Source organism: Corylus avellana, chromosome 1 (genome assembly GCF_965113065.1).
Source record: "Corylus avellana chromosome 1, dhCorAvel1.hap1.2, whole genome shotgun sequence".
NCBI lineage: Eukaryota > Viridiplantae > Streptophyta > Magnoliopsida > Fagales > Betulaceae > Corylus > Corylus avellana.
This window is the reverse complement of record NC_142490.1, coordinates 28,781,114-28,795,677: the sequence shown is the minus strand read 5'-3', so window position 1 is coordinate 28,795,677 and position 14,564 is coordinate 28,781,114. Positions and strand designations below refer to the sequence as shown.

The 14,564-nt window shown below is 37.0% G+C and overlaps 1 protein-coding gene across 4 annotated transcripts in view; it reads left to right on the top strand.

The window, feature by feature from the left end:
• The window catches only part of MOR1 (ARM repeat superfamily protein), a 36,994-nt gene extending 26,634 nt beyond the window's left edge, over positions 1–10,360 (top strand). For 3 of the 4 annotated variants that reach the window (XM_059584394.2, XM_059584390.2, XM_088512393.1), the window contains 19 exons: positions 5–106; positions 227–328; positions 544–726; positions 835–946; positions 1,250–1,326; positions 1,394–1,473; positions 3,159–3,221; positions 3,312–3,444; positions 6,817–6,939; positions 7,018–7,095; positions 7,245–7,403; positions 7,505–7,663; positions 8,099–8,196; positions 8,374–8,530; positions 8,612–8,728; positions 8,903–8,998; positions 9,139–9,210; positions 9,358–9,646; positions 9,725–10,360. In XM_059584394.2, the coding sequence (XP_059440377.1) occupies positions 5–106; positions 227–328; positions 544–726; positions 835–946; positions 1,250–1,326; positions 1,394–1,473; positions 3,159–3,221; positions 3,312–3,444; positions 6,817–6,939; positions 7,018–7,095; positions 7,245–7,403; positions 7,505–7,663; positions 8,099–8,196; positions 8,374–8,530; positions 8,612–8,728; positions 8,903–8,998; positions 9,139–9,210; positions 9,358–9,646; positions 9,725–9,996 (2,472 nt within the window). In that variant the 3' untranslated portion in view covers positions 9,997–10,360. The remainder of the gene's footprint in view (positions 1–4; positions 107–226; positions 329–543; positions 727–834; positions 947–1,249; positions 1,327–1,393; positions 1,474–3,158; positions 3,222–3,311; positions 3,445–6,816; positions 6,940–7,017; positions 7,096–7,244; positions 7,404–7,504; positions 7,664–8,098; positions 8,197–8,373; positions 8,531–8,611; positions 8,729–8,902; positions 8,999–9,138; positions 9,211–9,357; positions 9,647–9,724) is intronic. The other variant, XM_059584392.2, reaches the window with a different exon arrangement.
• The last annotated feature ends 4,204 nt before the right edge of the window (positions 10,361–14,564 follow it).

Sequence of the window (14,564 nt, the reverse complement as noted above, 5' to 3'; positions counted from 1 at the left end):
TCAGGCACTTCCATCCATAGCAAAGGAAATTATTGAAGTTCTGGATGTACTTCTAAGGTGGTTTGTGTTGCAGTTCTGTAAATCGAACACGACATGCCTGTTGAAGGTGGTGTATTTTTCTCTCTTTATTAGTGCTTTCTTTCTGTACGTTATTTGTTTGTTCAGGGTTTATAAGTTTGTTCCATCTATTATACAAAATCTAACTACTTTTTGGTGAAACAAACAGGCGCTAGAATTTCTTCCTGAACTTTTTGACACCTTGAAGGATGAGGCTTACTCTTTGACCGAGTCTGAAGCAGCCATCTTTCTTCCATGCTTAATAGAGAAGGTTCCTTATATTCTTTGGTTGGATGCATATAATCAATAACATTATTATTATTTTTTGCTCAAAACTTTATTTGACATTATTGATTTCGCTGTTGTCGGGTTGTTTCAATAATACATATTTTAGGGTTTTTTCAATGTGGAATGCTTTATGATATCTGCTGTGTGCAAGTTAAAATGGTTATGGAGGAAAATGCTGAAAATTATGTTGTGCTGCAGTCAGGGCATAACATTGAGAAAGTACGAGAGAAAATGCGGGAGCTGACCAAACAAATTGTAACCATATGTTCAGCATCAAAAAGTTTCCCTTATATTTTGGAGGGTTTGCGATCAAAGAACAACCGTACTCGGATAGAGTGTGTTGATCTCGTTGGATTCATCATTGATCATCATGGAGCTGAGGTGAAGTTAGAGGTTTTTGGCTTGTTTGTTACATCAATTGTTGATGCTCTACTACTACTTTGATTTTCTGGTTTTCTGACATACTTGTGTCTACTCTCGTTTGAACAGATTAGTGGACAATTGAAGTCGTTGCAAATTGTTGCAAGCTTGACAGCAGAACGAGATGGTGAAATTAGGAAAGCAGCATTAAATACGCTAGCTTTGGGTTATAAGATTCTTGGTATGTCATTGTGTCTGAATGCCACAATGCCAGTTTTGACTTGTTGTGAGGTTTTTGTAATGTATATAGCTCCCGTTTTGATGATTTATGCCTGTATTCTTTTTATCATAGTATTAATTTTGTGTGCGAGGTTTTGGTCTTATTTGTTGGTTTGAATAAAGATTTGTATTTTAATAGGAGTGTATGATTTCCTTAACTTTGTCTTACTTTGAAGTTGAGGCCACTGGTGTTTGATCTGTCTCCCTTCCTTTTTCCCTACTGCTTGGCTGTTGCTGAGCACTTCTATGCACCAAATTTTTGTAGGTGAGGACATATGGAGATATGTTGGGAAGCTAACAGATGCTCAGAAAAGCATGTTAGATGATAGATTTAAGTGGAAGGTAAGTTAATATTTCTGTTTTGTTCTGTTTTCTGTTTCTATCTATTTACCAGGATGCATTTTATCAGGTACGCGAGATGGAAAAGAAGAAGGAAGGTAGGCCTGGTGAAGCTAGAGCTGCTTTAAGGCGTTCTGTCAGAGAAAATGGGTCTGTTCTGCTCTTAATGCTTGTGATATGCATGAATCTGTACCATTTGCAGCATAAGTTTTGCCTTTGCTTTTTCTTAGTTCCAATCTTTCATATTCTGTGTCATGATAGTCAATTTGTGAATGTGAAATATGATTATTTGGCTTCCAACATTTGTTGTTGGTTACGTCTTACTATTACTACTGTTTATTTTATATTATCAAATTATAAAAAGGATGAGGGACAGAGCAGTCCACAGAACACTAAGGACTGTTGAAGCTGATTTAGAGAAAATAAAGAGAGGTAGGGGAATAGATGGAAAGACAAACCCAAAGTAGTGCTGTAGAGAATAATTCTTTGCAATAGTTTTGTTTGGTCAGAAAAGTATCTTACCATGCTTCAGAACTGATTTATGTAATTCAACATCTCCTAATAATTATCTCTTAGTTCCAAGACGTTCTAGAGACAACTAGCATAATAAATACTTCTATTATGACTCACATAAGGATTCTTGATTTGTAACTCGACTAGTCATTTTAGAATGATAGCGAAGATGTAGCTAGCATTTTCCTTGTATCATTACAAATGGTATCATCGCAACCTAGTACCACCATGTGACGCTGAAACACTGCATGAAATGGGTCCTAATAAGGACTTCATGGATTTGAGTGGGGAGATTGTGATACCTTATAAAGTTAGTCTCACATTGGGAAGATGAATTGTCCATATGGAGTAGTGGATTTTATAAAAGAATTAATGGGTGCTAAGTTTCACATTAGTTCCTTACTAGGTGAAACTGGACTTTATAAGTGATTAATGGGAACTCCAATTGCAACTTGGCCCATACGTTTGAAGTGTTAGCATGGACATAGCTAGCACTTTTCATAGGTTGTTTCAAATGATATCGGAGCAACCTAATAACACAAAGTTGCATTTAGTCATTACATGACATGGGTCCTGACACGTCAAGAATTTGAATGGGGGAGATTGTAACACTCCAGAAAATTAAAAGTCAAATAAGATTTATTGACTCTCATAAAGACTCATGACTGTACTTATCAAACAAAAAAATAAAGACTCATGACTGTCCTAGATTCAGCACAAACTACAAAATAAATACCTAATGGCATAACTGCCCCAAAACTAGATTAATTAATTGTCCGCCAGAGCTGTGAAAAATATTGAAGACACCCCATAAACATGAAATCAGAGCTTGCTGGCTGCATCACTTATGATGCTGTTTCTTATAATTCTTTTCATGGTTATTACAAGTCTAAAAGCTGAGGTTTAATTTGGATTTTTATCCACAATTTTCATGTTATCATGCACAGTTTTCATGGCTGTCATGCTATTTCAACATTTCATGTTATGATTGACAGAACTTATGATACTATAACTTTTACAATCTTGTTTTTTAAATTAGAAAAAGGGCCAGGAAAAGAACCTGGAATGATTTGGAAAAGTTTTGGTCGTAGTCCTTGCATTTGTATAAAGTGTTTTTTTCCTGCTCAAATTACTCATTTAATTTCAAAGAAGGCAGAGAAGCAGACTAGAAAATTTTCTCGTTAATGAAGGGAAACGTTCTTGTAAACCATGTGAACTATTATGACTATGAGTTCAATAATTAGCTGTAATATTTTTGTTGCTGCCTTAGAGGTAGTTCTGAACTTTCAACATGTTTACTGTTGTGAATCTGTGATTACCAGCTCCGATGTTGCAGAGCAAAGTGGGGAAGTTTCACGTTCTGTTTCTGGCCCAATATATTCAAGGTACAATAGACACTTTTGGATTTTAAATTTTTGTAGTTCTTTTTCTTGTTTGGTACAGCATAGTTCTGTCATGATCTTAATGTCATTCAGTTCCAGGAAAAACTATGGTCATACCGAGCTTCACATGGACAGACAGTTGGTGCCCCAGACTCTTGCTAGTGTCAACGGCCCCACAGACTGGAATGAAGCTCTGGATATCATTTCCTTTGGTTCTCCTGAGCAGGTGTCCAACTTATCTTGTGTCAATGTTTTTTATTCTGTGGGCACTCATCATGCACTAAACTAAAATATTTGATTTTTTGCACCTTGTCACTAGATGTGTCCATTTATTTAGTGCAGAAATTTTCCTTAATTATGTAAAAAGTTGGCCTGGAAATTCATAAAAGTTCCTCTATTGAATTGACATATTTTTCTAGGATACTTGTATAAATTAAATCTTTGTTTCAAGAGTTACTGAACTACGCAACTGAAGATTGTTAAATGGGGAGTTTGAGATGGTTTGTCATTGAAGCTAAGTTTTTTGAGTTTGAGTTTAAGTAGGGGTTTTTAGTTCAATTTTCTTGGGAAAAGTCTGTGTCCTGGGTGGGGTCGAAAGATCATGTAAAATCATCCAGGGTGAGCTACAAATGCTTTGAATTTTTTCTAGTTGGCATACGGTATTGAGAGCATATCAGAGACAATTGGAAAACCCATAGCTGGTGCCATATCAATAGGCACGGGTATTACTAGTGCCGATGTTGAAAGCTCCAACGGTGGAGGTGGGTATGCAGTTGTATGCGGAGGTTGCCGGTTTGAGCGGGGCAGATCCCAGTAAATTCCACTTCTTGTAGGGGCAATTCTGGCATTGCTGCCATTGATGCTTTTGAGACAAAGGTACGGAGCATTGGGGTAGTGATTGGGGATTGAGTGATTCCTAGTTTCTTCGTTGGAAAACTGGTTTAAAAGACTCTATGGGGCTTTTGGGTGAAAGTCTTGATTTTCGCCCACTAATAACATTGGTCCCACATAACGAGGAAAAAATCAACCTTTTAATCGGGAGAAAGGATTTTGGCTTGGGTTCTGTAGGCTCGGTAAAATGCATGAGTAGATATTGTTGTTGAGCCAAAGCCTCACCCAGAGGATCTCTTCTAAGCCCATTGTAGTGCAAGCGATCCAGATCAGATAGTATTGGCCCAAGTGAAGGTTGTGCATTCTAAAAGTAAGAGGCTTTTATCAAGTTTTTTGGTGAGGTCTAGTAGTAATGATGAGCTCTCCTTGTCTCATGTGTTATTTGTGGATGGCACCTTGATCTTTTGTGAGGCAAACGCTCATCACCTCTATAATCTGTGTTGCCTTTTTCTATGTTTTGAAGGTGTGTCAGGATTGAAAATTAATTTGGCTAAATCAAAGCTTGCCCCTATTGGTGTTGTGGAAGATGTTGAAGGCTTGTCTCATATCCTTGGCAGTAGGGTGTCTTCTTTGCCTATGAAAGTACCTAGGTCTTCTGTTGAGGGCTTCTTTCAAGGCAAAATCAATATGGGTTGCATTATTGAGAAAGATGAAACATTGTTGGGTTGGTTGGAAGCAACTTTATCCGTCTAAGGGTGATGGTGATCAAAAGCATGCTCTTTAACTTGACTACTAATTATTTGTCCTTGTTTCCCATCCCTACCAGTGTTGGTAAATGTATTGTGACACTTCAACATGACTTTTTGTGGGGCAGAGTGGGTTATGAATTTAAATACCATCTAGTAAGTTAGTCAAAGATTTGTGCTCCGATATCCTCATGTGGTTTGGGTGTTAGAAATATGTTTTTGTTTAACCGAGCTCTTTTGGGGAAATGGTTATGGGGTAATGCCTCAAAGAGGGGAGGCTTTGTGGCATGGGTGCAATTCTATTGATTTGTTAGATTTGATGTGGGTGATGGGTCAAAGATCAAATTTTGGCATGATGTATGTTGCGAGTATCAGACCTTGAAGGCATCATTCTCGGAGTTGTGTAGAATAGCTTGATTCTTCGAGGCTTCGATGGCAAATCACTTGCAGTATTTTATCGACACCTTCCTTATCTTATCGCATGATTGGGAGGTGGAATTGATTACCTTGTTGTTTAATCTTTTATACTATTTTCACTGAGTGCAAACTGCTTCTTGGGGTGATCGGACTGGAGGTTCACCCCTTGATTTAACTGAGGTGCACTTGTGGGAAACTCCTTGCCGAGAGCCTGTGCACCCCCAGGATTAGTTGAAGCAAAGCTTCGGATACTTGGTGCCAAATAAAAAATAAATAAAAATAAAAATCTTTTGTACTCTTTCCAATTGAATTCCAAAAGACAGATGTTTGAGGTAAAATATTTCTAAAATGCGCTTATTCCTCTTACTACTTGCTCTCCCTTTCTTGGGAAGTGCATTTGGGAAAATAAGGGTCCTTCGCAAGTGATGATCTTTGTTTAGTCGGCAATATAGGAAAGATTTGAAGTATGGATAACTTGAGAAAGAGGTGTGTCAATATGGCGAGTCAATATTGTATGTGTAAGAGGAGCGGGAAACAGTTGACCATCTTTTCCTCCATTATGAAGTGGCTAGAGACTTGTGGGTATTGGTTTTCCGCCTTCTCAGGATTGAGTGGGTCAATGCCCTGACAGGTGGTGAAGTTGTTGGCTTGACCCATCTACCACCTCAAATCAAACAAATTTTGATAACATTTCCTACACCCTTATATTTTTCCAAACTAGGCTCAATTATATAATAAAGGAAAGAAAACGTTGGTTATGAATCATTTCTGGCTCTCTAAAAGCAAGGCTTCTGAAGTATTGACAGCGCTGTTCATTTGGCTCACTGCTGCTTCTAGTTTTTGGCTTCCTATTTACTTCTAAAAAATTTTATTTTGATATGTAGTTGTTGATTTGCTGCTACTGTCTTTTATGCCTAGGTGGAATTTCTCATCTTTGGCAAGGTATGGGGTTTGGAAGGGGATTTCTGGAATTGGAATATATTCTGTTGTACTGTGAAGAATTTGAGAAAAATTTACTTTGGCATGCTTAGGCCACTAGTAAAGACAAATGTATCTGTACATGTGTGTGTTTTGGTGTGTATATATACGCACACACACGAACATGCATATACATGTATACATATATAGGTATTTATGTATAAACATCCTCAGATTTAGCAGAAGAACCCAGTTTTTCATTTTTATTTAGTATGTAATCAATATATCATCTGATTTACGAAGATAGTGGCTTCATCTGAACCTAAACTTCTCAGTTAGACTGTATCAGTTGAGCACTTAATGGGGTGTGGTTATCTTCTCATCCTCGTTTGCTATAATTGTTTTATGATTGATTCACCCGTCGTGGGTTTGTTTTCCATATCAATTTCATCTATTCTAGCAGCTAACCTTTTGAATGTATGAGACCTATTTCCATAACTAATCACGTTCTGAGCTCCTTAGTTGTTGTGCTTGGATGTCAATTCTTTCTAAGCTGCTGTTCTCTTTAGGGTGTCTCTTTCAAATACACACACACATACACAGAGACATGCAAGTCGTTTATGTATATGCATGTTATTTCGGTGTAAAAGAAGTTTTGAGCTTTGAAATATGCCTGTGATATGCAGTCTGTTGAAGGAATGAAAGTTGTGTGCCATGAGTTGGCTCAGGCCACTAGTGATCCAGATGGCAGCGCAATGGATGAACTCGTGAAGGATTCAGATAGGCTGGTTTCATGCTTGGCAAATAAGGCAATTACACTTGTATTTTTATCATGAAGTTAATTTGAAAATGTTATATATTCATATCTTTGTTTCTTCTCCTAATAGGTAGCAAAGACTTTTGACTTCAGTCTGACTGGAGCTTCGTCAAGGTCTTGCAAATATGTCCTGAACACTCTGATGCAGGTAAGTGTACCACCCTACTAGCCTGACATTTTTCTTTCTGCTCTTTTATGCATGTTTACGTTTTATCAGACTCCAAATTTTCTCTTCCCAGACTCTGCATCAATTAATTATTTTGTTATAAAATTCTAATGATATGGAATTTTCTGCAGACATTTCAAAATAAAAGACTTGCACATGCTGTCAAGGAGAGTACCCTTGACAGTCTTATCACTGAGCTTCTGCTTTGGCTATTGGATGAAAGGGTTCCCCATATGGATGATGGCAGCCAACTTCTGAAAGCTTTGAACGTGTTGATGCTTAAGATTCTGGTTAATGTTTACTTATCAAAAAAAAATTTTGAAAATACATCCATGTTGCACTGAGTTTTATGCATCTGTTATTTGAGCTTAATAAGTGGTTGTATGTACAGGATAATGCAGACCGAACTTCATCCTTTGTTGTTCTGATTAATCTCTTACGTCCATTGGATCCGTCAAGATGGCCTTCACTAGCAGCAAACGAGTCATTTGCTACCAGAAATCAAAAGTTCTCTGATTTGGTTGTCAAATGCTTAATCAAACTTACAAAGGTAACTTTTCCTTTTCAGTTCCTTGGTTACTTTGATTTTCAGAAGTATCTTTTCTTTCTGAAGCACTTTCGTAAGACAGTACTAAACTCTGCACCTAGTTGAAAATCTTAAATGCTTATCCTTGGTAATGACTTCATATTGTTTCTTGGCTTTTTCCTAAAGAGCTAGGTCGGACAATTTTAATTTTGATGAAGTGCTAGTTATGCTAGATAGTCATTTTCTCCAAGAGTTGTCATTCTTTATTGTTAAGAAACCATGACTATCAAAATTTTTAAAAGAGTCTGGTTATTGAAATTCTATTGATGCAACAAAATTTACTGAGGGTAACCTGTACATATGGATGAAGGATTGCTGTGATATGTTTTTAAATTTTCTTTTTCTAATATATGGTCAGATGTTGTTGCTTATGTCATAGATCTGCTTTCATTGGTACAGGTTCTTCAAAGCACCATATACGATGTTGATCTTGATCGTATCCTTCAAAGCATCCATTTATACCTGCAAGACTTGGGGATGGAAGAAATCAGGAGGAGGTATCTGCTTTATCGTTTGTATTTTATTTGGTGAATAAGGCATCTATTATTTACGTGTGCGTGTATGTGTGGTTTGTTCATTTTGAATATGGCATCTATTGTTATTTATCTCCTTACCCTATATGAACTGATCTCTTTTCTCCTTTTGCTTCCATCTAAAATATATATTTACAATAGAGCTGGTGCTGATGACAAACCATTACGTATGGTCAAGACTGTACTACATGAACTTGTGAAGCTTCGTGGAGCTGCAATAAAGGGTCACCTTTCTATGGTTCCTATAGATATGAAACCTCAGCCAATTATTCTTGCCTACATTGATCTTAATCTTGAGGTATTTATCTAGTCAGGCTATATGTTTTTTCTAGATGTATTGATGGAGAATTACCTGGCTTTCTTACTCCTTTAAATTCAGACTTTAGCTGCAGCAAGAATGTTGACCTCCTCCGGGACGGGGGGGCAAACTCATTGGGGTGATTCTGTGGCTAACAATCCATCATCTGGCACGCATTCTGCTGATGCTCAATTGAAGGTATCATTTTGCCAGTTTTTAAGTGCATAATTATTCAATAACTCATTTGTGGTTATCCTAAATGGTTGTAATATTTTTCTCTTATCAATTCCACTCCTGCATTCATTTTGTTTTTCCATTGCTCTTGTTGTAACTCAATAATAATTTGTTTGGTTTCCCTCCCCGAACTTGCAGCAAGAACTTGCTGCTATATTCAAGAAAATTGGTGACAAGCAAACATGTACCATTGGTCTATATGAGCTATACCGCATAACTCAGTTGTACCCAAAGGTAAGTAATTGAGTTTGTTGTTTCCATTTGGAACATGCATACTCTCATTTGTGGGATGGAAACAAAAGTCGTCAAGTATAACGCTTTCTTAAGTCGTTTGTTTGATTACCTGGTTATAGTATTTGTAATTATTGTTTCAGGTTGATATATTCTCTCAGCTCCAAAATGCGAGTGAGGCATTTCGGACTTACATTAGAGATGGTTTAGCTCAGGTTTTGGACCATCATCCTTGCCTTCGAATTATTTAACTACAGCCTAAGAAAAATTGTGAAGTAAAATATGCAGCTGCAAAAAATGTGTGCACGCATGTGCACATATACACACAGATATCAATTGAAATTGTGGATATAATTTTGCAGATGGAGAAGAATGCAGCAGCTGGAAGGACTCCCTCGAGTTTGCCAATGTCAACCCCTCCTCCAGTGGCCTTAACTATTTCTTCCCCTGATTTTGCGCCTCTTTCCCCTGTACATACAAATGCTTTGAATGATGCAAAATCATTGAATGTGAAATCCGATCCAACAAACTTTAATCTACCACTGTCGTATACTGAAGACAGCAGGGCCATAAATGCCCTTACTTCTTCAAGGGGATTCACCTCTGAGAACTCACTAGGCGACCAAAGAAATGAGAGATTTATAACTGGAGGTAATCTATGCTAGTGAGTCTGGTTTTGATTTGTTTTGTTGTTTCTTGATTTTGTACTCATTTATCAAGAAATTGCAGTAACCAGTGGCACATTAGATGCAATCAGAGAAAGGATGAAGAGCATGCAATTAGCAGCAGCTGCTGGGAACCCAGATGCAGGAAGCAGGCCACTGATGTCCATGAATGACAGCTTAAACCATGGATTTTCTAGTCAGATTCCTCATGCATCAGACCGCACCGGTGCAGAGAATACAGTACAGAGTGGTGTTCTTCCCATGGATGAGAAAGCATTGTCTGGGCTTCAGGCCCGAATGGAGAGACTCAAAAGTGGATCAATTGAACATCTGTAAAAAGAAGAATATATATATATATATATATATATATATATATATATATAATATTGGTTGTAAATGGAGGAGCCAGAGTACATTTTCGGGCAGTTGCCGCCAGTACAAATATTCGTTGGGCTATTTTCACCAGTTGACGTCGTGCGTGGCAACCTTTGATATTGTAGCAGAGCTATTAAGGAGTAGCACTTTTTGGCCATGTGCTATTGGTATCTAATGTTCTGCATAGTGTATATTGTAGTTAAATCTTCTTTTTGGCAGATATGCCTGGTTTGCTCTTAGTTTAAACATTTGTAAGTGTAATTTGAGCTTTCATTAAATTCTTTTCTGACATGAAAAATTTTAATTGAACGGACGCCTTTGAGAATTGCTTCATTTACATACAAGTTCTACGGAGAGATGTTTACGCACTGAGCTGGAGCTGTTTAAGAAGAAAAAAATTCAACCTTTTTGGATGTGGCCGACAATAGAGAGAAATTCATAAAAAATGAAAATAAATAAATCTCTCTCAATCACACGCAGCACTGGCAGCAGAGAAAAATTTCTCTGCTGCCCAGTGCCTCTCTCTTTCACTCTCTCACACACACTAGAGAAAAATTTCTCAGACCCGCCTGGGTCACGGCTGTGACCCACGCGGTCCCTGGAATATGCCCATCAACCCAGTGCCGAACGCCATCCCCAGAATACGCCCATAGCCACTGCGCAAAGCCACCATCTTTCGGATCACGATTATTTTCCAGTTTGGGTTGGTTTGTTTTGTTCCTTCAAGTATGATAAGATTCACGAGACCTTTTTCTTTTTTATCTTTTTTTTTCGGTGGTCGGTTTTGTTTGGACATACCTTAGCGTGGAAGCAAATCAGCTTAAAAAAGATCTAGTGGAAGCAAATCACTGTTTCCGGTTAGAACAAAGGAGAATTTTGGCTTTCTTACCTATTTCAGAGAAGAGTGTTTTGGTCACCATATTTACAGAGACAAAAGAGTTTTGCCCGTAAAAAAGGAAAATGGGTTTTGTATGTCATATTCTACCCTGTAAAAAACGAAAGAAATGGAGGATTTGCATGCTTGGATCCCCCCTCCCATTATTGGGAGAATCGGAGATTTTTCAATTTTTAATCCTAGCCATTCATTTTTATTCAACGGCCTATACAATGTCACATGTCCCAATTAAATTAAATAATAAAATATTAATTAATTTTTAGAAAGAAAATAAAAATTAAAATCAAATAAAAAAAATATAAAATCAAATAAAAATGTGAGTCTAGGCCACCTTTTTTAATTTTTTTAATTTTTTTATTTTTTTATTAATCTTTCTATATTCGGATTTTAATTTTAAAATTAAAATAAAAAATTAAATAATAAAAAATTGCAAATGGTCATGTGCCTTTTGCCACATAGGAATTAGATGGGCCAATTGTGAGAAATTTATTGCATTGTAGCATTTTCCCATCAAAAAGGTTGAATTTTTTTCTTCTTAAACAGACGTGGCAAAAGCCACGTTGGATCCAGCTCAGTGCGTAAACATCTCTCCGTAAAACTTGTATGTAAGTGTAGCAAAGTCTCTTCTTTTTTGGAAAAAGATTAATGTTTTGAAATCTACGCTGCATTTCTTTGTGCAGCAATGCAACTCAAAAACAATTTTCACGCTTGTCATCAAATGCTTGTTTCAATTACGCTGCATTTCTTTGTTGATGAGCAATTTCATCTTTAGTTCTTATGTAAATCTGAGAGAAGAAAGAATTCTCCCTTTCTCCATATTTCTCTTAATTAACGGTTTCTTCCTAAATCAACTACTCAATGTCCCCTAAAATATACTTTAGACTGTTAAAAGAGTTCCTTTAAAAGCTTCACCTGGAGAATAAATCCTGCTTGACGAAGACTTTTAAGGCCACATGTGAAAAACTATGTCCTTGCTTAGTGGTGCCCTTCTAGCATCTACGGACCTCATCGAGAGATCTTTTAAAAAGACCTTTTAAAGTCTTCTCCTGAGGAGTACCACCCCCTCGGCAAAGCTTTAAAAGACTTTGTTGGGGGTCGGCCACTTTGCATATCAATGTTTGTCAGGCAACCAAATATTTTTAACATAGAATAATCAACTAGTTTACCTAACCATACTTCCTCTGAAACCTTGAAGTCAATCCCTACGGCTAGAGATCAATTTGTTAATGAAGCATGCATAATTAACTACCTTAGCCTAAAAACTCTTTGGCAATCCTGCACCCAACCTCATACATATGCCTTTTTCAACAGTATTCTGTTCATCTTTTCGGCAACTCCGTTCTATTGTGGAGTCTCTCTCATTGTGAAGTGACAAGTAATATGCCTTCTATTTTGCAGAATTTCAAGAATGTAGTGTCTTTGTACTTTGATAGCTGCAAAGTAGTGCTCCTGGATGCTCTTCAAGCAGTTCAGTCAATGAGGTTGCGAAGAACCTTCATAGTGGTAAGGAACTCTATGACTCATTCATCAGAAATGTTGACACGTTGCTGTAGTCAGCTAAATCAAATTTGCAAGCATATTTGGAGGAGAATGTACTAATTGTTGACAATGGTGTGGAATTGAATGCCTTTGATTGGTGGAAGGTAAATACCCTTAAGTATCGCATTTTGTCTAAAAAGGCTAAGAATATATTATCAACACCAATTACTACAGTGACTTCAAAGTCCACATTTAATGCTAGTAGAAGGGTTATTGATCCCCTTCAAAGTCCACATTCAATGCTGGTGAAAGGGCTATTGATCCTCATAGAACTTCATTATCTACAGAAACTGTTAAGATTTTTTTTTTTTCTTTTGACATATCCACACAAGAGGGGAGAGGAGGGATTCAAACTAGTAACTTCCGCTTCATGAGGCGTAGTCCCCAACCGATTGAGCTACCTCTTGGGGACCTGTGAAGATGTTATTATGTGGAGGGTGATTGTGTCAGAGCACTACATGAACTTAAAAAGAAGTGCATAGTAAGTTTTTGTTTAACAATTAGCAATTTAGTATTTTTTATGGACTTTTTCATTTACAATATTCTAAATATTTATTATTTTGTATTCTTTTTTTATCCTTAGGAGAAATCTGAAGTGGAGATCGCCTTCGCCTTACCAATGATACTGTAGCTAGCAGACTACCAATGGCCTTTTGCATTTAACTTGTAGTCATGTAGAACTCCTGTACTTTAATAGTATATTTTGTTTGTGAAATTTGTTGGAGAATATCATTTCATAATTTTTGTTGAAGTCTTAAAGACATGAAGACTAGAGGTCCATAGTCTAAGGTAATTTATGACTTCCACATTAATGATTACAACTTTCTTTTGCATTTACAAAGAACTAACTATTTTTAATTTTATATTTGTCTAAACTTAGTGGAATTTGTGAAAATACTAAGAAAGTTTTATTATCTTTCTCAATGAATTACAAAAGAATGCACAAGGCATTATATACACGAAATGTTACAAGGTTTATACAATGATAGAATTGAAAACAAATTATGTACAAGGAATTACAGATAAAGAAGATAATGATGTTTCCTTAAGTGGACAAAGAGAGTAATGCAGTATCTTCTATGAAATGAAGGTTGAAATTGATTCTTGTAATCTTGTTGGTGCACATAATCTGCTTAGGAATGGATTGCATGGATTGATATCGGCATGATGTGTGTTGAGCTGTCTGATTCCATGATCAATGGAATGAATGTTGTGAGCTGGAGTTGGATTGCTGCAATCATGAGCTGGAGTTTGATTGCTGCAGTCACGGGCTTGAGCTGTTATTGAGGCAGGTTCTCTATCAACCCCCCTTAAGCTGATGGGGGAGGAAACCACCATTAGCTTGGACCTTAGAAGAACAAACCTAGGAGAGGACAAGCCTTTGGTAAAGATATCAGCAATCTGGTCATTGGTGGATATGAATTGAAGATGAATGTCTTGATTGAGTACTTTTTCCCTGACAAAGTAGTAATCAATTTCAATATGTTTAGTGCGAACATGGTACATATGGTTGGAGGCTAATGCTAAGGCACTAACATTGTCACACCAGATTGTAGGAGCACGATTGAGGGCAAACTGAATTTCATAAAAGCATCCTTAACCAATAGACTTTAGCAGTGGTGATGGCAAGAGCCCTGTACTCAGCTTCAGTGCTGCTTCGAGAGACAACATATTGCTTTCTTGGCTAGGGGTGTTAAGTGAGCAAGCCACTCACAAGCGAGCTCGGGATCAGCTCATATAAGCTCGGCTCGTGCTCGTGCTTGACTCGATTATTAAACGAAACGTTTTGTGAACACAAATCCTGACTCGAATAATAAACGAAGTAAACTCGACTCGACTCGATTAAGATCGTGAGCAAACTCGTATAAGGCTCGACTTGCTTATTAGGCTTGACTCGTATATTTTTTATTAAGTAACAAATAACAATATATAGTCAACATTACTCAATAATAATAAATATATTATACCTTTGTTTCGTATAAGGTTCGACTTGCTTATTAGGCTTGACTTGTATATTTTTTATTAAGTAACAAATAACAATATATAGTCAACATTACTCAATAATAATAAATATATTATATACCCTTTTTTTTTG